Raw genomic sequence first — 22,787 nt, 5'->3', positions numbered from 1 at the left:
CCTCCTTTTTTTTTTTTTAACATAATACTCTTAGTTGCAGGTTGTTTTTTTTTGTGTGTGTGCCACATATTACACCAGTGTTCCTTTCATACTTTAAAAAACCAAAGAACTGAAAGAGTGAGCAAGAAGCCTGAATTAATCGTAGGTCTTTTGAATAATCAAGAATTGTTTTTCCTATTTGATATCAGTCATTTAAAATCATTGGTAATTCTCTCTTTCCTTAGTATTCTTTCTCCCTCTTACTTTCTGTATGAATGTACATTTCTTTAATAACTAAAAAAAAAAAAAACAAAAACACCTGTCCTTTATGTCTTAGTGAAAGTTCACATTAAGATGTAGAAATTCAGGTGAAACAAAGTTAAATTTAACTAATAACCTATTTTTAAGGGCCATTTTTCTGGAGTGCCGTTAACGTGGGTGTGGTTGATACAATTAGTCTTGGGAAAAATACAAAATAACATCTCATTTTTAAATAAAATCTGTGAAATATTTGTTTTAAATTTCTCATAAGAAATGATAAGATGATTTCACAGAGTGATTCTCATGACTTTCAGGAAATTCTACCGCAGGTGACTTAAAGTGCCTTTTTTAAAAAATTTATTTATTTATTTTTTCAGCGTAACAGTATTCATTATTTTTGCACAACACCCAGTGCTCCATGCAATACGTGCCCTCCCTATTACCCACCACCTGGTTCCCCCAACCTCCCCCCCCCCCCCGCCCCTTCAAAACCCTCAGGTTGTTTTTCAGAGTCCATAGTCTCTTATGGTTTGCCTCCCCTTCCAATTTCCCTCAACTTCCTTCTCCTCTCCATCTCCCAATGTCCTCCATGTCATTTGTTATGCTCCACAAATAAGTGAAATGATAGTTGTCTCTCTCTGCTTGAAAGTGCTTTTTTTTAATATAGTCAAATTTAGAAAAATTTTTAAAAATCCAAAAAGTTTTTTAAAATGAGGCCCAATTTGGAAAAATAACATGTTAGGATATCAGTTTGTAAGATGAATATTAATTTGGATGAAGTCCAAATTCAATTTAGGAAATTGAAATTTCCTAAAACGTCATTTAGATGGTCTGTAAGCCAAATATGACTATAGTTGCCTTGGGCATTTCAAGCTATTTATTTTTAAATTGAAATTTTGATGAAAATGGTTACACCACTTTTTTTCCACTCTGTTGGGGAAATAGAAAAAAAAAAACCATAATTACATCATCTTAATACAGTTGCTACTATGATATTTTTACTTAATGTTTTTTCATATGTATACTTTCAGGTACTCCTAAATTCTGGATTTAAAATATGATACTAGAACTCTTTGGAGTATGTAGTAGATTTTAGATACGGTTTTAGAATCCTATAATTAAGTTTCATTGATTTAGACAAATCAAAAGACCAGAAAAAGACTTTTTAAAAATCTAAATGTACATATTTCTCCTGTGGATCCCTCACTTACACTATAGCTGTAATCCACGTATGATCCTGCTATGCATTTTCCCATACACGTTTTAAACAACTAGAGCTGAAGTTTTAAACCCTAGGTGTAACTCATTATTATGTCTAGGATATTGTCCTAATAGCAACATCCTTAGAATAAAACAAATTTAAGTAGAACGGATGGATATGAATGAGGAGTTTGAGTAAGAAAACCTGGCAGAATATTTGAGTAAAGAAACTAATATAGATTCAGAATTATGGTAGTGACTGAGTAAGAAAGTATAGTACTATATCTAAATCTAATAGTGTTACGACAAAAGACTGAAACCCTAACCCCCAATGTGATCATGTTTGGAGGTGGACCTTTGGAAGTTGTTGAGGTTTATCAGGTCATGAGGGTGGAACCCCCGTTATGGATTAGTGTGCTCAAAAGAAGAGACCAGAGCTTTCTCTCTTTGCCATGTGGGGATAAGCAAGAAGGTAGCCCTCTGCTGGCCAGGAAGAGAGCCCTTATCAAGAACCTGGCCATGCTGGCACCCTGGTCTTGGATTTACCAGCCTCCAGTACTGTGAGAAATAAATGTATGTTGTTTGTTCTAGCGGTCCAAACTGACAGAGGCCATATTAGTAAGTGAGGTACTACTATAATATCTAAAAATGTGGAAGTAGCTTTGAAACTGGGTAATGGGTAGAGGCTGGAAAAGTTTTGAAGTGCATGCTGGATAAAAGCCAAGATTACTTTTAAAGGATTACTAATGGCAACTGGTGAGAGCTCAGAAAGAAAGAAGAGAACTGGAGCTAAAACCTCCATCTTCTTAGACAGTACATAAATAATCATGAACAGAATATTGGTAGAAATACGGGTGATAAAGGCCATTCTGATGAGGTCTCAGATGGGAATGAGGACCATTGTTATTGCACAGTAGGAAAACGATGATCCTTTTTATAAAAGAACAAAGAATTTGGCTGAGTTGTGTTCACATTTTAATGTTTTATGGAAGGTAAAACTTAAAAGTGATAAAAGGGGATATTTAGCTGAGGATGTTTCTAAAGCAAAGTATTGAAGGAGTAGCTTGGTTCCTTCTCATAATAAATGTGAAAGGAGAGAAATGTGCTTATAATAAAATGTGAGAGGAGAGAAATGAAGAAGGATTTGTTAAGCAAAAAGAGACCAGAATTTAAAGATTTGGAAAATGTTAGTCTATCCAGGCTGCAAAAAATGAGAAAGCACACTCCGAAGAGAATACCAAGAGTATGTTTGACTAGCTAGTTGGTACGGGTTTTAGTGTGGGTGTGCACCATGTACCTAATCAGCATCTCAGCAGAAGCCAGGAAGTTGGAATTATACCTGCGAAACGGTGCTGGCTGGAACTAAAGGAAACAGAAGATGGAAGGGAATGAAGGCAGGCTGTGAACATGTGTTGTCCTTCAGGAAAAGGGAAGGAGGACCCCAAAGGCAACTCCTGTCATCAGGGCTGCTACTCCCAACACAGGTCCAGAGTATAGAGGCCTGAGGATCAGGGCTGCTCCCCTCAAAGGATGGGACCTCTGTTCAGTAGAGCCGCATGGGAAGGGCTCCACCCGGCTATTTGAATATTTGTGGGCATGATGCCACCACCACATTGGGTCTGGAGGACAGAGCATGAAACCAAAGAGATTGTTCTTGAGCCTTAAGAAATTCGCCTTGCTAGGTGTTGGACTTGCTTGGGCTATGTTACCCCTTCCTTCTTTCTTCCTTTGGAATGGAATAAATATCCTATGCCTATCTCACCATTGTATTTTGGAAACATATTGTATTTCGGAAGCATGCAACTTACCTGGTTCTACAAGTTACAGCTGTAGAGGAATTTGCTTCAGGATGAATTGTACTTTGAATTTCAAACAAATCTTGTTTGGATGAGATTTTAAAGTTTATGTTGAAAGAGTTAAGACTTTTGTGACTTTTGGGTTGGAATGAATGTATTTTGCATGCAAAAAAGACAGGGATTTTGGTAGGCCAGAGGCAGAATGTATGGACTCTGTTTGTATCCTTCCAAAATTCGTGATGAAGCCCTACCCCCCCAAATGGGATAGCGTTAGGAGGTGGGGCCTTTGGGGGGGGTAATTAACTTAGGTGAGGTCAAGAGAGTAAAACCGACCCCATGACAAAATTAGTGCTCTTATAATTTAAGAAGAGTAAGAGAGACCCAAACTCCTCTTTTTGGCCATGAGAAGAGATAAGGAAAAAAGGCAGCTCTTTTCACCCAGATCTTGGGCTTCCCAGCCTAGAGAACTGTGAGAGATAAATGTCTGTTGGTTAAGGCACCCAGTGTATGGTATTTCGTAGCAGCCAGAGCTAAGTTGGCAAATATTTTTTCCCATTCCGTAGGTTGCAGTTTCACTCCACTGAATGTGTACTCTGATGCACTGAAATTTTCAAGTTTGTTATAGTCCTATATGTCTATTTTTGCTTTTGTGGTCTTTGCTCTAGGTGTCATATCTAAGAAATCATTGTCATGTCCAGTCTTTTCGCCTGTTTTCTTGGAGCTGTATAGCTTTAGATCTTATACTTAGGTGTTTAGTCCATTTTGAGTTAATTTTTGTATATCGTAAAAGAATCTAAGTTTATTATTTTGTATGTGGATATGCAGTTTTCCTATCACCATTTGTTAAACAGACTGTCCTTTCCTCATTAAATTGGTAAGCTTGTTGAAGATCATTTGACTAGACATGTGAAAGTTTATTTCTGGGCTTTCTGTTCTTTTCCATTGGTGTATTTGTCAGTTGTTATGCCAATACTATAGTTTTGATTACTGTCGCTTTGTAATGTTTTTTAAAATCAGGAAGTTTGAGTCTTCTAACTTTTTTTTAAAAGCTGTTTTAGCTATTTGGGGTCCCTTGAGATTCTGTAGGAAATTTAGAATGAATTTTTCTATTTCTTCAAATAAAAAATGCCATTGAGATTTTGATAGGGATTGCATTAAACCTGTGGATTGCATTGAGAAGACTTGACTTTTTTAAGATTTTATTTATTTATTTGACAGAGATCACAAGTAGGCAGAGAGGCAGGCGGGGGGCCGGGGGCGGGAAGCAGGCTCCCTGCTGAGCAGAAAGCCCAATGCAGGGCTCAAACCCAGGACCCTGGAATCATGACCTGAGATGAAGGCAGCGGCTTAACCTGTTGAGCCACCCAGGCGCCCTGAAGTCTTGACTTCTTAACAATATTAAATCTTCTAATCTGTGAACACAGTATCTTTCCATTTATTTGTATCTTTTAAAATGTCTATTAGCAAAATTTTATAGTTTTCAGTATACACATCTCCTACTTTGGGGGTTAAATTTATTCCTTAGTATTTTATTCTTTTTGGTGCTATGTTAAGTGGAATTATTTTCTTAATTTCTTTTTTTATATTGTTCATTGTTAATATATAGAAATGCAACTGATTTTTCTGTTTGTTTCCTGTCATACACTTTTACTGGATTTACTAGTTCTAAGAGCTTTTTAATGGACTCTAGTTTTTTTTTTTTACACACAAGATCATGTCATATGTGAACAGAGATGATTTTACTTGTTCCTTTCTGATTTGGATGTCTTTTATTTGTTTTTCATGCCTAATGGCTCTGGCTAGGATTTTCAGTATTATGTCCAATACTGTGTGTAGATGTGGTTAGAGTCAGCATCCTTGCTTTGTTCCAGTCTTAGAGGAAAAGCTGATAGTCTTTTACCACTAAGCATGTTGTTAGCTGTGGGCTTTTCATCTATGGCCTTTATTATGTTGAAGTAGTTTCCTATTATTCCTAGTTTGCTAAGGGTTTTTTTTAATCATCAAAGGGTGGTGGATCTTGTAAAATGCTTTTTTCTGCATCAGCTGAGGTGACCATGTGGTCATGTTAACTTCTAAAAATAATTTTCTTGAAGTAGACACAGAGAAGTATGTACATATCAATATGCAACTCAGTTCATAATGGCATTTTCACATAATTATGTGGTAAGAGTGGTAATTATCACATAACAGCCTCCCAAGTCAAGACATAGAACTGTACCAGCATCCCAGAAACTGCCTTCCTGCCCCTCCAAGTTCCCATCCTTCTTCAAAGACAGTTACCTATCCTGACTTTAAACACCACAGATTGGTTTTCATTCTATTTTGAACTTTCTATAAATAAAGTGCTGTATGTATTTTGTCTGTTTTTCACTTAAACTGTATTTTTGAAATTTATCTGTGTTGTTTCCTGTTCACTAGTTCATTAATTTTCATTGCTGTATAGTAGCCCATTGTATGAATTAGATAAAATTTACCATTTACTATCCAGGGACATTTAAGTTGTTTACAGTTTAGGACTAGTGAAGAGTAGTGCTGCTTTATACACCTTCATGTACTTTTTTTGGTGCATGTGTGCATGCATTTCTTTTTGGTAGACTAGGAGTCTAGTAACTAGATCATAACTGGGTCATAGAATATTTATATATTCACCTTTGGTAAAGAATATCAGGGACACCTGGCTGGCTCAGTGGGTTGAGCCTCTGCCTTCGGCTCGGGTCGTGATCTCGGGGTCCTGGGGTCAAGCCCCGCATCGGGCTCTCTGCTTGGCAGGGGTCCTGCTTACCCCTGTCTGCCTGTCTCTCTGCCTACTTATGATCCCTGTCTGTCAAATAAATAAAAATTCTTTAAAAAAAAAAATCAAAGTAGTTTCCAAAGTGATTTTATGCATTTCCACTCTCATTTCATTTGAGTGTGCCAGTTGCCCATAGCCTCCTTGATGCTTGATACTGTCAGTCTTTTTCATTTTTATGGTCCTAGGGAGTGTATGAAGACATTTCATTATGATTTTTAATCATAATTAATTAGTAGTTAATGAATTTGAGAATTTCTTCGTATGTTTATTGGTCTCTTGAATTTCCACTTTTGTGAAGAGCATATTCAAGTCTTTTGGCATTTTTCAATTTTTTTTTAAAATCAATTTGTAGGAGGCCTGTATAAATGTGAAATATGTGCTTTTTTTTAGTTATATATTGAAAATAGCTTCTTTCATTGTGTGGCGTTCCTTTTCATTTTCTTAAAGATGTTTCTAAATGAATAGTAGTTCTTGATTTTAATGAAGCTCAGTATTCATTTTTCTTTATGATTTAAGAAAGATAATTTGTACCCTGTCTAAAAACACTTTTTCTGTCTCATGGTTATGAAGAAATTCTTGTATATTATCTTTTAGAAGCTTTTTTATTTTACCCTTTTACATTCAGATCTGCATTCTACCTAGTGTTAGTTTTTTTTTATATTGTCTAATTAAACACTAATTAAAATTTCAGACTTAAAAGTTGTGAGAATAATATAGAGATATTTAGCTTTTCTTCATCCAGATTTCCCAGATGTTAATATTTTGTTATATTATTGCTCTACAGATACTAAATATTGATATATAGATTTTAGATAAAAATAGTGATGTGATGGAACCATCTTGTGTACAAAAGTTGATTGTTAAAAATCAGGAATTTAGGGCACCTGGGTGGCTCAGTCGGTTAAGCCTCTGCCTTCGGCTCAGGTCATGATCTCGGGCTTCCTGGGTTCGAGCCCCGTCATTAGGCTCTCTGCTCCTCAGGGAGCCTGTTCCCCCCGCGCCTGCCTGCCTCTCTGCCTACTTGTGATCTCTCTCTGCCAAATAAATAAATAAAATCTTTAAAAAAAAAATCAGGAATTTTCAGGACAGTTTTTAAACCACAGTAGCTTGAAATGAGCCATAGGGGGTATTATTCCATGAAAATTTACTGATGCATCAAGTCTTTCCTCCCCTTTTTTGCATATATATCAAATATTACATTATTAAAAAAGATACATAACTTAAAACAAGTGGTTGTAGTCACAAAATGAGAATGTAGGAATTAGAAATAGCAATTAGAAGAAATTGATTTGAAGGAAAAGCTGAGAGTGTTCTCTACACAGGACTAAAGAAATCTTTAGGTTTCTAAATGCATCATTTCGGTAGCATGACTGTAGTTTCTAATTTGCAGGCTTAAATAAAAACCTTTGCACATAGTGTGGATATATCGATGCAAGGAAGCAGTTTGTAAGTGAAACTTCTGATGTGTTAGAGCTTTGAAAAGAATAAAATTAGAGATAATGTCTTAAGTGGAATGATAATGCTAAAACATAGCATGTGGCTTCAGATCCAATCTATAATAATACTGTTCTTGGAATTAACTAGAGGTTCAGAAGAAATTTGTGTATTTGTAAGCTTTCAGTTCACCTCTTGAAACTAAACTATGATTGTATCTTGAGCATTACTCTCTAAAATTCAAGGAATAATGGTGGTTTGCAGTTTTAGCTAAAGACATTACGTAAAATATTACCAATAACATAATGACAAAATAAAAAGCACTCAGTGGTCGTTATTTTTTTTTAGTTTACTAATTTTACAAAGTGAATTATCTGTAAACGTTCTCTGGTTATTCCTGTTAGCTTCCCTAAATGTTAGTTTGACAAGCAAAAGAGAAAATAATGCATTGACTTTTTCCTGTCTTACAACTTTTACATATTCAAAGTGAAAATATTTGACATGATTTACTCACTGATTTTTTTTTTTACTTTTTTTTCTTTTCAGTGTAACAGTATTCATTGTTTTTGCACCACACCCAGTGCTCCATGCAATACATGCCCTCCCTAATACCCACCACCTGTTTTTTTTACTTTCTTTCTCACTGATTTTATCAGACTTTAAGAAATACAGCAATACAGATTAAGCCAGAAGTTAGATTTTGCCCCTTTATATATGTATGTATATATCATGTGTTCATATGTATAATATATATATGTTAAAAACCAGTATAAATATATGTATATTCTATGTACTTACAATATGTAATATGTTTAATGACATGCATTGTTATGAAGTAATATAAAATATTGCATACTGTGGTCTTCAACATAAAATCTTGAGGCAGATAACTATCAAATTTTTTTTTAAATCTTATAACAGTTTTTATATATCTAAATAGAAATTTGTTTTTTAGGTTAAGTCAGCCTGTATGAGAGTTTCTGCAAAGATTCAAGACTTTAAAAAGATTCATGACTTTAAAACATGAATTTAATATCTTACAAAAGTTAAACATTTTGACACTGCTGAATTTCAGAATCCTACAAGCATCAAAAATGTTTGTAATTTTGCTTTTTTGTATGAATTTGGTAAAATTTATGATCGAGTTTAGTTATGTTCAGCTTTTCTTGTAATTAGCTGACATTTTATTGGTTGATTCTGTATATGGTAGATATACCATAATTTGCTTACATCAAGTCTTTTACCTTTTTTTTTAAAGATTTTATTTATTTATTTAGTAGAGAGATCACAAGTAGGCAGATAGGCAGGCAGAGAGGGAGGGGGAAGCATGCTCCTCTCCGAGCAGAGAGCCTGATGTGGGACTTGATCCCAGGACCCTGAGACCATAACCTGAGCTGAAGGCAGAGGCCTAACTCACTGAGCCACCCAGGTGCCCCAAGTCTTTCACTTTATGTAAGTGGCCCTGTGCCTACAGTTAAAAATTTCTAAATGTATGTGTTTTTAATCACTGTAATGATTTGGTTTATTTTAAAATAGGTGTCACCTACATGGAGGACATTGGGAGATGGAGAGGAGAAGGAAGTTGGGGGAAATTGGAAGGGGAGGCAAACCACGAGAGACTATGGACTCTGAGAAACAACCTGGGGGTTTTGAAGGGGCGGGGGTGGGAGGTTGGGGGAACCAGGTGGTGGGTAATAGGGAGGGCACGTGTTGCAGGAGCACTGGGTGTTGTGCAAAAACAATACTGTTACTCTGAAAAAATAAATATATTAATTAAAAAAAAAATAGGTGTCACTTAGAAAAGAATAGTAAAACCAGAACTACAGAAGACCAGAATCAGAGCTTAAAACTTAAAACTTGAAGGTATTTATTCTAGCCCTGAGCAGATTTTTCTACCATACTGCTCTGTCTGAGAAATCAGTAACAAATCATAATTCTTGTGTAGTTTCTAGAGACTGATAAAGGGAATGGAGGAGGAAATTAGGTCTTCATAATCATTTTCTCTGCTCATAGAAAAAATTATTGGTAGAATTGCTCATTTAGTCTGCATTTTACTGCCTGTCCCATACTAAGAATTATCTAGTATTTAGCTAGAATAGTGGTGGTTAAATAAATATTACATAGAGATGGAAGGGATAAAGAGACAAACATAGAATTTAAATGGAAGATGCTCATATATTGGTTTTATTTTTTTTTAAGATTTTATTTATTTACTTTAGAGGGAGTATGAGCGGGGAGGGGAGCAGTTAGGGAGAAACAGAGAGGGAAGGCGAAAGAGGGGGAAAGAATCTCAAGCAGACTCCTTGCTGAGCACAGAGCCCAACACAGGGCATGACCTCGTGACCCTGAGATCCTGACCTGAGCTGAAACCAAGTCAGACACTTAACCCTCTGAGCCACCCAGGCTCCCCATATACTGGCTTAATATATCCTGTATACATTGACATACAGTTGGCTAAGTTGTAAGAAATGTATTTTCCTTAAACTTTCTTTTGACAGACAAGACGTAGTCAACAGAGTATTGTAAAATTTCCTTTCACAAAAATATTATTTTAGATATGAGACAAATCTTGAATGTATTATACTTTAATATATTTTTAAGGATGTACAAACAGATGGGTATATATTTTTGTTTTTCAGAATTGGAAGATTATCCAGTATATTAATGTCTTATTGATAATGGCAGAACATCCACCACTACTGGATACAGCTCAAATTTTAAGTAGTGATATTTCTCTTCTGTCTGCCCCTATTGTAAGTGCAGATGGAACACAACAGGTAAGGAAGCTGAAATTTTTATTTCATGTCTCATACACATGTATTTCTTTCAGAAGAATGCAAATTTTTTAAAAAAGAATGAAACTTCACAATAGTGGGTTCCTGTTAATTCATCTTTTAAGCTCCAGTTCAAAATGTTGTTTTGGTTTCATAAACAATGAAATAATGAGACTGTTTTTGAAGTTGCTTCTAAAATGTCTTGCTAATTAATGTTTACATTTCTTGTGTGTATCTTTAGTTGCCTCTAAAGTTGTTTTTGTTTTACTTTAGACAGTGTATTAGTCCCTGATTGGTTTTTAAGTTCAGCTGTGCACTTTAATGATTATTATAAATAATTACTTCAAATCATTATAAAATTATGACTGAATTATATCATTAAATGACTGTCTACATTATACAATAATAAAACTTTGTCTTCTTTTTCTTCCTACTTTTCTCTTCTCACCAGACTCTCCCTCCCAAAAGCAAATGTGTAATTCCTGAGAGCTGGTATATTTTTTCTCCAACCCAGGGCTTTATAAAAGTAGTTCTATAGTTTTTTAACTCCTCATTCCCCCAGTAATGCTGACAGGATGGGAATGATGGGCTTTCATAAATATCTGTGATGCACCAAGCAGCGTGTTTAATTCTCATAACTGCCCTATAGAGATTTTAATATTACAGGTGAGGAAACAAAGACTAAGGACATGATAAATAATAATGAGAAAAAGGCACATTTTGAGTACTCACTGTGTAAAAAACATTGTGCTAGGAACTTCATGATCTTATTCTTTCAATAATCCTATGAGGTAGATATACTTGTCCCTATTTTGCAGATGAAACAAAATGAGTTTTAGACAGTCTCAAGGTCACACTCAAAGGTTTTGATCCTAAACATTATTCCCACCTCCTTGGGAAATTAAGAAAAATAAATCTTGTTAATTTACAAACTTAGTATCTATAGTGGATAATTAAATGGTTTGCCTACAAGATTAAGGCTACTTTGTTAACTTTTCTGTTGAAAAATCAAGAGCAGTTGGCTTGGGTTCTGAATTTTGCTGGTTTGTATAAGCATGGTATGAAAAGTATATCTTGGTTTTAATTTTCACATATGCTGAAATAGCTTTTAGCAGTAAGCTCATTTCACTAAACTTGATTTTTGTAGTCCAAGCTAAGTTTGTTAAGATACTTTTTTCCCTGTAAAAATAATGGGCGTGACAGATATCTGTTTACTTTGAAGCTCTGAGAGTGTCTTCAGTTATCAGTATTTCCTCAGGGAAGTCACTGGTTTCAAGTTTTTTATAACCTAATACATAAAAGAATCTATTAAGCAATTAATTACAGTTCATTCACATAGTTGATAGTGATATTCACAACTATAGTTGATAGTCTATAAAGGGGAAGACAACAGGCTGAAACAAGACCATGATGCTCCTGACTTATTTCTTTCTTTTCCCCCAAAAGAAGATTCTATTGGTAGAATTTTTCATGAAATATTGAGGGCACCAGCGCTAGCATGTTGCCGTGTAGTGGTGTAGATGGATATAGAGAAAAGAGCTGGGAATCGAAGAATCCACTAGAATAGGATTTTGAAGATCAGGGGGTGGGGGTAGGAAATGGGTGTCAGTGGATCTAGGGGATATGTTTTTAGGTAAGATTTGAAAAACAGGTTGGGAGGTGGAGTGAAGCCTTAGATTCTAACCAGCAGAGTGTGTTGTAATTTGATAGAGAAAGATGAGTAAAAGGAGCAGTGGACTTTACTGATAGATTTAGATTTGATTTGGGTGACCTAACTTGTCTGAATATGTTTGCTTCTCTATAAAATAGAGGTAATAATAGTGTCGTAGAGTGGCTCCAGCTGTAAGGGTGAAATGAATCTGAAGGAGTTACTCAGTAAATGTTTGCTGAATCTGAATTGAAGCACTCAGTAAATGTTTAAAAGACTGAGGAAACTCTATAGATATGCCAGTCAGGAGTCAGGTCTTAAATCAACGGATAGTTATAGTGGATACATCCTAAGAGATAGTTATGAAGGATACATACTAAAGAGTGGACTGATAGCTTGGGCTGAATGTAAGAAACCGAACAAAAGTAGGTAACAGAGGTAGGAGGTTAATAAACTTGACAACAGGCAGTTCTTTGTCTTAACTTAGGAAGTTACTGGTGTGCCAAGCATGACCAAGTTAGAGCTTGTCTGTGGATATGTGATATCACCTGTTTGGTGCCTGTAGTAGAGAAACAAACTAAAAGACAGATCTTAACGGGGGAAGTGTCATATACATGCATGATGTTAAAAATTCAGGATCACAGAATGTCCTGTGTCTTGACTTTTTTGGGGGGAATATTATACTGTTTCTTGGGAATATATCATGGGATGATTTTTGTTCCACCTCTTGAGGTGATCCCTTTAGATTATCACTTCATCGATATTTTCTGATTCTATATTAGGTAATATGTCATATTATATACATGGGGCTTTTGGCTAATGAATCATACAAGAAGAATCCCACCTGACATCATTGCTACTCGTACTGCCTTTAGGGAAGTTGTAATAGACATTTATCATTCATTCTGAGTGGCAACATCTGAGTTGTTTGTTTGTGTTTGAAGAATCGTCATTCCTCCCCCCTTTTAATTAATAGAATTTATTTTTATAGCAGTTTTAGGTTTATAGAAAAATTGAACAAAGAATTTCTTTCATACCACATCTTCCACACAGTTTTCTCTATTAACATTTTATATTGGTGTGGTACATTTGTTACAGTTAATGAGCCAACATTTATAAATGTTCCACAGTTTACATTAAGGTTCATTCTTGGTATTTTATAGTTCTGTGGGTTTTGACAAATGTATAATGTCTTTTATCACCAGTACATTATTATAATGAATAGCTTCACTACTCTAAAAATTCCCCTGTACTCTACCCATTACTTTCTCCATCCCCCATTCCCCAACTGTGCCCCCCTCCCTTGGCAACCAACAATACTTTTACTGTTCCTGTACATTTCTCTTTTCCAGAATGTCATTTTGTTGGATTCATACAGTCTGTAGCCTTTTCAGACCAACTTCTTTTCTCTTAGCAATATGGTCTAGACAATTTCTTTTTGTGGCTTAATACCTCTTTTTTATTATTCGATAATACTTCATTGATGAATATACCAGTTTGTTGATCCTTTCACCTGTTGAAGGACAGCTTAATTCTTCCCAGTTTTTAACAACTGTAAAATAAAGCCACTGTAAACATTCATATGCAGGTTTTTGGATGGACATAAGTTTTCAACTCAATTGGGTAAATACCTAAGAGCATGATTGCTGGATTGTATGGTAAGGCTATGTTTAACTTTGGTAGAAATTGCCAGCCTGTTTTCCAAAATGGCTGTACTATTTCACCTTCTCAAGCATGTGCTTAATTTGAGATTATATCCTTTCTTGATAGAGAAGGTAAAGCATGTGTAAGTGCTTGTACTGCCCTGTTAGAGCCTCCACATCTTGTTAGGGAATTTGAGCTTCAAGCATCATGAAATTTTCCCAGCTCTGTGCATCGTTGTTGCCATCAAAAGAAAAGTTCACATATTTTGGTTTCTTGTGTGGTTCAGCATTTCCTAAGTTAAGGTATACCTTTTCTAATTTCTGTTTACTTATCTTCCAAAAGGAATGAATGCATTTAAACTTTGAATTAAGATCTGTCAAAACTCAGCCTCTTAGCCTTTTTTTTTCCCCAGAATCTTTTCCGTTTCATTAATCTTTTGTTACTTTATTTTGTAATTGTTTCACTTTACCTGCAGGCTTTTAATTTACGAAGGTAGCAGGGTAATAACATGGAGAGGCTAATACCATTGAAAGAATTTTTTTACTTCTGTTTCCTAAAGAAGGGGGTGCAAAATGCTATATACCATACCAAAAGGAAAACTTCAGGTTTTGATCAGGAAGCAGAACAGGAGAAAAGCTTAGCCCAAAAGCCATTATTGTGTTTCTGCAGGAAAGGCAAAGCAGGGTAGAGTAATAGCTTAGGATTGGCTAGTTTTAGTAACTGTGGCAGACAAAAAATAACAAGTCTGAGTGAGGACACAGAGTAAAGGGAACTCTTATGCACTGTTGGTGGGAATATAAATTGGTCCAGCTGCTTTGGAAAATAGTCTGGAGGTTCCTCAAAAAATCAAAACTAGAACTACCATAGGATCAGTAGTTCTACTTCTAGATATTCATCTGAAGGAAATGAAATAACTCAAAAAGTTATCTGCACCCTCATGTTCATTGCAGCATCATTTACAGAAGCCAAGACATGGAAACAATCTTAAGTGTCCCATCATTGGCCGAATGGGTATAAAGAAGTCGCGGTATGTGTGTGTACACACACACACACACACACAGATACACACATATACAGTAGAATAATATGCAGTCATAATAAGAAGGAAATCCTGCCATTTGCCACAATATGGATGGACCTTGAAGGCGTTATGCCAAGTGAAGTAAGTCAAACAGAGAAAAACAAATATTGTATAATCTCACTTATATGTGGAACCTTAAAAAACAAAACAAAACCTCAGATACCTTCCTTGAATATATGGTAGAACTTATTCAGTGAAGCCTTTTGGGCCTAGAGTTTTCTCTAAGTATAGAAATGGTGAAGTAAATCAAACTCATGCTATCAATACTTTTGTGTTAAGTTTGGAAATGAGTATTGACATTACCTAGATGGTCTATATATATTTGTTATTTAATCAGTATTGAGGTGTGTAAGAAAATTTGAGTTTTATTATATTTATAAATTAGAACAATTTAAACACTTAAAATTGTGATACACATTTGAAGTATTTAAAAGAAAATAAATACATTAATCTTACTAATGCAGATTAAAATGTTTAAGGGGAGCAAACCTAGAAAAAGAAAATATTATAGTATTAGATAAAATAGAAAACTTGGGTTAAGGTCCTATTACTGATGTACAGTTAGAGAAATATTAGCGAGGTGGAATTGGCTGGAATTGATGAATAGCTAGCCATAGAACAAAACCAAGAGAGGATAAGAATTTTCCCAGACTCTTCCGTTGAATGTTTAGGTGGATGACAAGGCCATGTCACTAAGATAAATCTTACTGGTTGGGATAGGCAAAGTTATTTCATGGTGACAAATGCCTGTAAACCTCAATAGTTTACCAAAAGGCTTATTGCTCAAACTACCCATCCTTAACAAGTTATCTGTAGCTGTACTCCTGATAATTTTCATTTAAGACCTAGCCTCTACATAGAATGTTGCTGGTATTGTGGCAGAGATGATGGTCAACTACAAGCTGACCTCCACCCATGTTTCAGTATTCAGGGCAAGTCACATGGCCATACATGCCATCAGTAAGGTGGGGAAGGATAATCTTGCTCTTGGGAGAAGCCGCAAATATTTGGAAAAATAATAAAATCTTCTAGAATAAGGAAAACAGAAGTAGCAGGTTTGAGATTTGAGAGTGTATGAAAGATCTTCAATTGAATTTGAAGGTTGGGGGATATATAAGTAGAAATAATAAAAATAATAACAGCTACCATTTGAGCCCTTACATTGTATCAGATACTGAATCAAGTCCTTTCTTGACCAACTATAAACATTTAGTAAATCTTTGGGGTGAGATTACTGAGACTCTAAAATAATAGTTTACACCTTTGTGACAGTAATTTGGGGCCTCAGAATTCTAATCTAGACCTTTAATGCAAAAATTTTGTGGCCCAAATTATCCTAAGTGCTCAGTAGCTTTGCCCTCCAAAGAAAATAGCTATTTGTTAAATCCTCATTCTTAGAGGTTTTTGGAAAGATTAGGATGTAAACACTAAACCAATCTCTTCTTTCCCATTTAGAGTTTTTTTCTCCTGAATGTCTATACCATGCCACTTTCTATGATGTTACAATAGAAAGTCAAATACTTTTTTAAAATTTCAGCATTAACTTTAACTTTTCCATAGAGATATAAAAAGCCTTACACACTAGGTACAGATCTGAAAATCTGCTTATATTATCACTTCTTTTTTTTAAAGATTTTATTTACTTGACAGAGAGAGAGAGACCACAAGTAGGCATAGAGGCAGGCAGAGAGAGAGGAGGAAGCAGGCTCCCCGCTGAGCAGAGAGCCCGATGTGGGCTCAATCCCAGGACCCTGAGATCCTGACCTGAGCCAAAGGCAGAGGCCTTAACCCACTGAGCCACCCAGGCGCCCCTATTATCACATTTTTTATAAGCACATATTTTTAAAAACTATATTAAGCTATGCTGCACTAAAAAAAATCAACTTATTCCTGTAGTATCTATATGCAAAATATTGTGCTGGTTCTTGTTGTAAGACGTAATAAAATCAGACTTATAAATTGGATGTAAATTTTAAGGTAGTTTATTTTTATATTTGGCAGAAAACAATAAAATAATATTCTTACTTGTACCAATATTTGTTCATTTTTAAAGTACATATCTCTTCCTGTTTTCAAGAAAATAAAATTGGTGGGGCGCCTGGGTAGCTCAGTTGGTTAAGCATCTGCCTTCGGCATGGCACATTTCATAATCGCAGTCTTGAAATGGAGGCCCTGCATCAGGCTCCCTGCTCAGCAGGGGAGTCCTCTCCCTCTGCCCCGATCATGCTGTCTCTCTCACTCTTTCAATAAATAAATAAATCTCTCAATAAACACATACAATCTTTAAAAAAAAAGAAGAAAAGAAAAATTGGCAAATTATTTCATCTGAAAAGTGAATGTTTTCATATAATTAAAGCTAATATGACAAAATTATTACTCAAAATATTAAATATTTTGTATTTTAATGAAACATATTGTATATATTTAATTCTATTGTGAAAGATAGGTCCTCAAATTCTAAAGGGAAAAATTTCTTAAAGAAATGAAATATAATGGTCATGAACTTTTGGTGGATTCTGTTCTAAAAATAATATTTTCTTAGACCAACTACTAAATATTCCACAGTTAGAATAATTCCTAACCCTCCAGTTAAGTGACTATAGCTAGTCAACCCCTGTGCCTTAGAATCCTGTAGAATATGTTGTGGGTTTTTTTTGTTTTTGTTTTTGTTTTTGAGAGAGAGAATGAGAGGAAGAGAGAGTGCACATGCTGCTGGCAGAGGGGAGGAACAGACTCCCTACTGAACAGGGATCCCAGTGTGAGGCTCCCAGGACCCTGAGATCATGGCCTGAGCCTAAGGCAGATGCTTCGAAAACACTGACTTTAAGAAATATAATTTGGGCTGAAGTGAGAAGGAAATAAAGAATAGTTTATAAGCAGCACTGAGTAAATAGGGACATTCAAATGAAACTTATCTACAGAATTTTGAAAATTTTTTAAAATGAATCTGACTATAAACTTCTATAATAAGAGAAATTAAATGAAAATCTTCTTACAAAGACAGTTTTTCTCATGATATTATATTAGCTTAATATAAAGCAAGATTTCTTTTAAAGGAAGGGGTTTTTTGGTCCAAAATTATAAATACGTACAAATAAAAGTCGTAGTCTGCATTTTCAACTCATAATATTTTTCTTTCATTGATAAACTATAGTGATTATATATTCAGAGTACTGTGATATTATCTTAATCACCAGATAGAATGCTCAAGATTCATATTCCTGAAATGCTGCATTTGTGTGGTTTTTCAAAAAATAATATTTGAAAATGGGAGAAATATACACACACAGAGAAATAGATACAGAATTTACAGAGAAAATACACAGAATATTATAAACAGGGACCAGCCCCGGAAAGAAGAGCTTACATTTTACCATATACCCTTTTGTAGTGTTTGAATAATTTTTAATGTTATGAATTTATTATTTTTTCAATTAAGTCTAACAATTGAAAAAAAACCATGTGATTTAAAATGTACATATATATATATGTCTCACAGGAAAAAAAGCTCTGAACAGATACATACCCATCTGTTAAGTGGTTCTTTTCAGGAGAAAGGGATTAATTGAAAGAGGTGGAAAGAACAAATTTTGCTTTATCTGAAGTGTTTAAAGTTTTAAGAATACTTATCCAGGGTTACACACTTAGTGTCAGAATTGTCCCTAGAATCTGTCTTCTGATCCCTAGTCTAAGTCACTTTGGGTTAAGAAAGGAAGTTGATTTTTAATTCAAAAATTGAAAACACTTGGTTCTAGGTAAGTAGTCATTCAGTTGATCCTAATAAAGCAATTCAGAAATGGTTAGGAATGGCGTATAGAAATGGTTAGTGAATGCTTTTTCAATGTTCTTTGCTTGCATTCAGTAAGTCTACTCACAAGACAGTAAATGAATCCATATGAAGTAAAGAACACCAGTAAAAGTAATTGCATAGGTGTGCTCAAAAGTTAGTATAAATATATTTTATTTTTAATTCTTTTCTTCTGATTCAAAAGACATTTGCAGTAAATAATTATATACTATATTGATTGGCTTACAGTGTATAGGGATGTAAATAGTTTTAAAAATAATAGCACAAAGGAGGGGGCAAAAACTGAACTATAGAGGAGCAAAGTTTTTATATATAATTGTAATTGAATTAAGAAGTTAATTGTGGGGGTGCCTGGGTGGCTCAGTGGGTTAAGGGTTCTACCTTCAGATCAGGTCGTGATCCCAGGGTCCTGGAGTCAAGCCCACATCAGGCTTTCTGCTCAGCGGGGAGCCTGCTTCCTCCTCTCTCTCTGCCTACTTGTGATCCCTGTCAAATAAATGGGTAAAATCTTAAAACAAAACAAAAAAAGTTAATTGTGATCCCCAGGGCATCAACTAAGAAAAAAGAAAGAAATGTAGTAAAAGAAACAGTCAAAGAATTAAAATGGAGCACTAGAAATGTTTAACACCAAAAAAAAGGCAATATAGAATTGGACAACAAAAAAGACATAATTACATAGAGGACAAAGAGCAAAATGGCAGATGTAAACTCTACCTTATCAGAAATTCCATTAAATCTAATTGAATTAAACACGACAATGAAAAGACAAGAGACTGACATAATGGATAAAAACCCATGATCTGTGTGATGGATCTATAAGGGACACTCTTTAAATGAAAAACACAAATAGGTTGAAATTTAAAAGATGGAAGAAGAGTTACAGTATATAATACATATATACACAGATATATAGTATATAGCTATAAACTACAGCAAGTTGAATGGTTGTACTTATATCAGACAAATAGACTTTTTTTTTTTTTTTTTTTTAGGATTTTATGTATGTATTTGACAGAGAGAGAGAGAGCATGAGCAGGGGGTAGGAGCCTGGAGAGAGGTAGAAGCAGGCTCCCCGATGAGCAGAGAGCCTAATGCAGGACTTGGATCATGACCTGAGCTGAAGGCAGACACTTAACCCATTGAGCCACCAAGGCATCCCAAACAGACTTTTTAAGACAAAAAGTGTTACTGGAGACAAGGACATTTTATAATGGTACAAGGGTCACTCTGTACCTAACAGCTGAGCCCTAAAATACCTGAATTAAAAATTGACAGAGTTGAAGAGAGAAATAGACAGTTGAACAATAGTAATTGGAGACTTCAGACTTTCAATGATAATAGAGCAATGAGGCAGAAGATAAGTAATTAGAAAACTGGAACAACACTGTAAACCTCCCAGCTCTAACAGATACCTGTAGAACACTCCATCCAACAGCAGAATCTATAATCTTCTCAAGTGCATGTGGATTGCTGTTCACAATAGGTTATATGCTAGGCTATAAAACAAGTATCAGTAAATCTTAAAAGAAATAATACAAAGTATATTCTCTAAGAAAAATGGAATAAAATTAGAAATCAATAACAGAATAGAATTGGGGAAATTACCAAATAAATGGAAATTAAACAGTACATTCCTAAATAACTTAAAAAAGAAATCGCAAGGAAAATTAGAAAATACTTTGGGATGAATGAAAACAAAAAAGCAACCTACCAAAATTTATGGCTGTAGCTAAAGCAGTACTAAGACGGAAATTTATGGGTTTGAAAGCCCATGTTAACAAAAAAGAAAGATTTCAAATCAATAACTCAACCTTAAGAAACTGGAAAAAAAAGCAAACTAAACCCAAAGCAAGCAAAAGGAAGTAAAGATTGGAGTAGGAATAAATGAGATAGAGACTAGAAATGAGATAGAGACTAGAAAAATAGAGAAAAATCAACAAAACCAAAAGTTAATTCTTGAGAGGATCACAAAATTGCCAGCCCTTTAGACAGACTGGAAAGAAGAAAAGACTCACTTTACTAAAATCAAGAATGAAAGCAGATTACTACATTTGTGGCTTTGGAGTGAATACCCAGTAGTGCAATTGCTGGACTATAGGGTAGCTCTATTTTCAACTTTTTGAGGAACCTCCATACTGTTTCCAGAGTGACTGCACTAGCTTGCATTCCCACCAACAGTGTAGGAGGGCTCCCCTTTCTCCACATCCTTGCCAACATCTGTCTTTCCTGACTTGTTAATTTTAGCCATTCTGACTGGTGTGAAGGTGGTATCTCATTGGTTTTGATTGGTATTTCCCCGATGCCGAGTGATGTTGAGCACTTTTTCATGTGTCCGTTGGCCATTTGGATATCTTCTTTGCAGAAATGTCTGTTCATGCCCTCTGCCCATTTCTTGATTGGATTATTTGTTCCTTGGGTGTTGAGTTTGTTAAGTCTTTATAGATTTTGGTTACTAGCTCTTAATGTGTCATTTGCAAATATCTTCTCCCATTCTGTCAGTTGTCTTTTGGTTTTGTTGATTGTTTCTCTTGCTGTGCAAAAGCTTTTGATCTTGATGAAGTCCCAATAGCTTATTTTTGCCCTTGCTTCCCTTGCCTTTGGTGATGTGTCCAGGAAGAAGTTGAGACTGAGGTTAAAGAGGTGCTTTGATGGATTCCTGTCTCACATTGAGGTCTTTCATCCATTTGGAGTCTGTTTTTGTGTGTGGTGTAAGGAAATGGTCCAATTTCATTTTTATGCATGTGGCTGTCCAGTTTTCTCAACACCATTTGTTGAAGAGACTGTCTTTTTTCCATTGGATATTCTTTCCTGCTTTGTTGAAGATTAGTTGACCATAGAGATGAGGGTCCATTTCTGAGTTCTGTATTCCATTCCATTAATCTGTGTGTCTGTTTTTGTGCCAATACCATACTGTCTTGATGATTATGGCTTTGTAATAAAGCTTGAAGTCCAGAATTGTGATGCCACCAGCTTTGGGTTTTGTTTTTAACATTCCTCTGGCTATTCAGGGTCTTTTCTGGTTCCATACAAATTTTGGGATTATTTATTCCAGTTCTGTGAAAAAAAGTTGATGCTATCTTGTTATGGATTGTGTAGATTGCTCTAGGTAGCACAGACATTTTAACAATATTTTTCTTCCAATCCATGAGCATGGAATGTTTTGCCATTTCTTTGTGTATTCCTCAATTTCTTTCATGATTATTCTATAGTACAGTTCCTTTGCCTCTTTGGTTAGATTTATTCATACATATCTTATGTTTTTTTGTGTAGTTGTAAGTTCCTTAATTGCACTACTGGGTATTTACCCCAAGATACAAATGTAGTCATCCAAATGGGTACTTGCACCCCAATGTTTATAGCAGCAATGTCCACAATAGTAAAACTACGGAAAGAACCCAGATGTCCATTGACAGAAGAATGGATAAAGAAGATGTGGGGTGTGTGTGTGTGTGTGTGTGTGTGTGTGTGTGTGTGTGTGTATACAGACAGTGGAATATTATACAGCCATCAAGAAAATGAACTCTTACCATTTGCAATAATGCAGATGGAACTAGAGGATATTATGCTAAGTGAAACGGTCAGTTATAGAAAGATAATTATCATATGATCTCACTGATAAGTGGAATTTGAGAAACAAGGCAGAGGATCAAAGGGAAAAGAGGAAAAAATGAAACAAGAAGAAACCACAGAGGGAGACAAGCCGTAAAAGATTATTAATCTCAGGAAACAAACTGAGGGTTGATGGAGTGGAGAGGGGAGGGAGGCAAGTGGCTGGGTGATGGACATTGGGAGCATATGTGTTGTGGTGAGCACTGTGTACTGTCTAAGACTGATGAATCATAGACCTGTACCCCTGAAACAAATAATACATTATATGTTAATAATAAAGTTTTTTAAATTTCCATAAAATTTTAAAAAAAAATGAAAAGAGATATAACTACAAATCTTATAGATACAAAAAGGATTATTAGGGAATACTGTGAACAATTATATGCAAACAAATAGGTAACCTATCTGAACTAGACAAATGCCTAGAAAGACACAACTACCAGATTGACTTAAGAAAAATACTAAAAATCTGAATAGAGCTATAGGAAGTAGAGATTGAATTTATAACCAGAAAAATTTCTGCAAAGGAAAGCCCAGACCCAGATGCCTCACTGATGAGTAGCACTAAAGATTTAAAGGAGAATTAGTACCAAACTAAACCAGACGGAGACCTAAGAAAACTATAGATCAGTATTCCCTATGAGTATAGACACAAGATCTTCAAGGTACTAGCAACCCAAACCCAGCAAGGTATAGAATGGATTAGATACCACAATGAAGTGGGTTTTATTCCAGGAATGCAAAATCAGTTCAACATGCATA

At 35.2% G+C, this 22,787-nt stretch overlaps 1 protein-coding gene across 1 annotated transcript in view; it reads left to right on the top strand.

The window, feature by feature from the left end:
- The window catches only part of FNDC3A (fibronectin type III domain containing 3A), a 167,631-nt gene that overhangs the window by 23,767 nt on the left and 121,077 nt on the right, over window positions 1-22,787 (top strand). Inside the window, exon 2 of the mRNA XM_045977988.1 lies at window positions 10,101-10,238. Coding sequence (XP_045833944.1) covers window positions 10,140-10,238 — 99 coding nt within the window. The 5' untranslated portion in view covers window positions 10,101-10,139. The remainder of the gene's footprint in view (window positions 1-10,100; window positions 10,239-22,787) is intronic.

The sequence above is a fragment of the Meles meles genome, chromosome 14 (genome assembly GCF_922984935.1).
Source record: "Meles meles chromosome 14, mMelMel3.1 paternal haplotype, whole genome shotgun sequence".
NCBI classification, from domain to species: domain Eukaryota; kingdom Metazoa; phylum Chordata; class Mammalia; order Carnivora; family Mustelidae; genus Meles; species Meles meles.
Note: the sequence above shows the minus strand (reverse complement) of the source record. Positions and strands in the feature narration are given on the sequence as shown.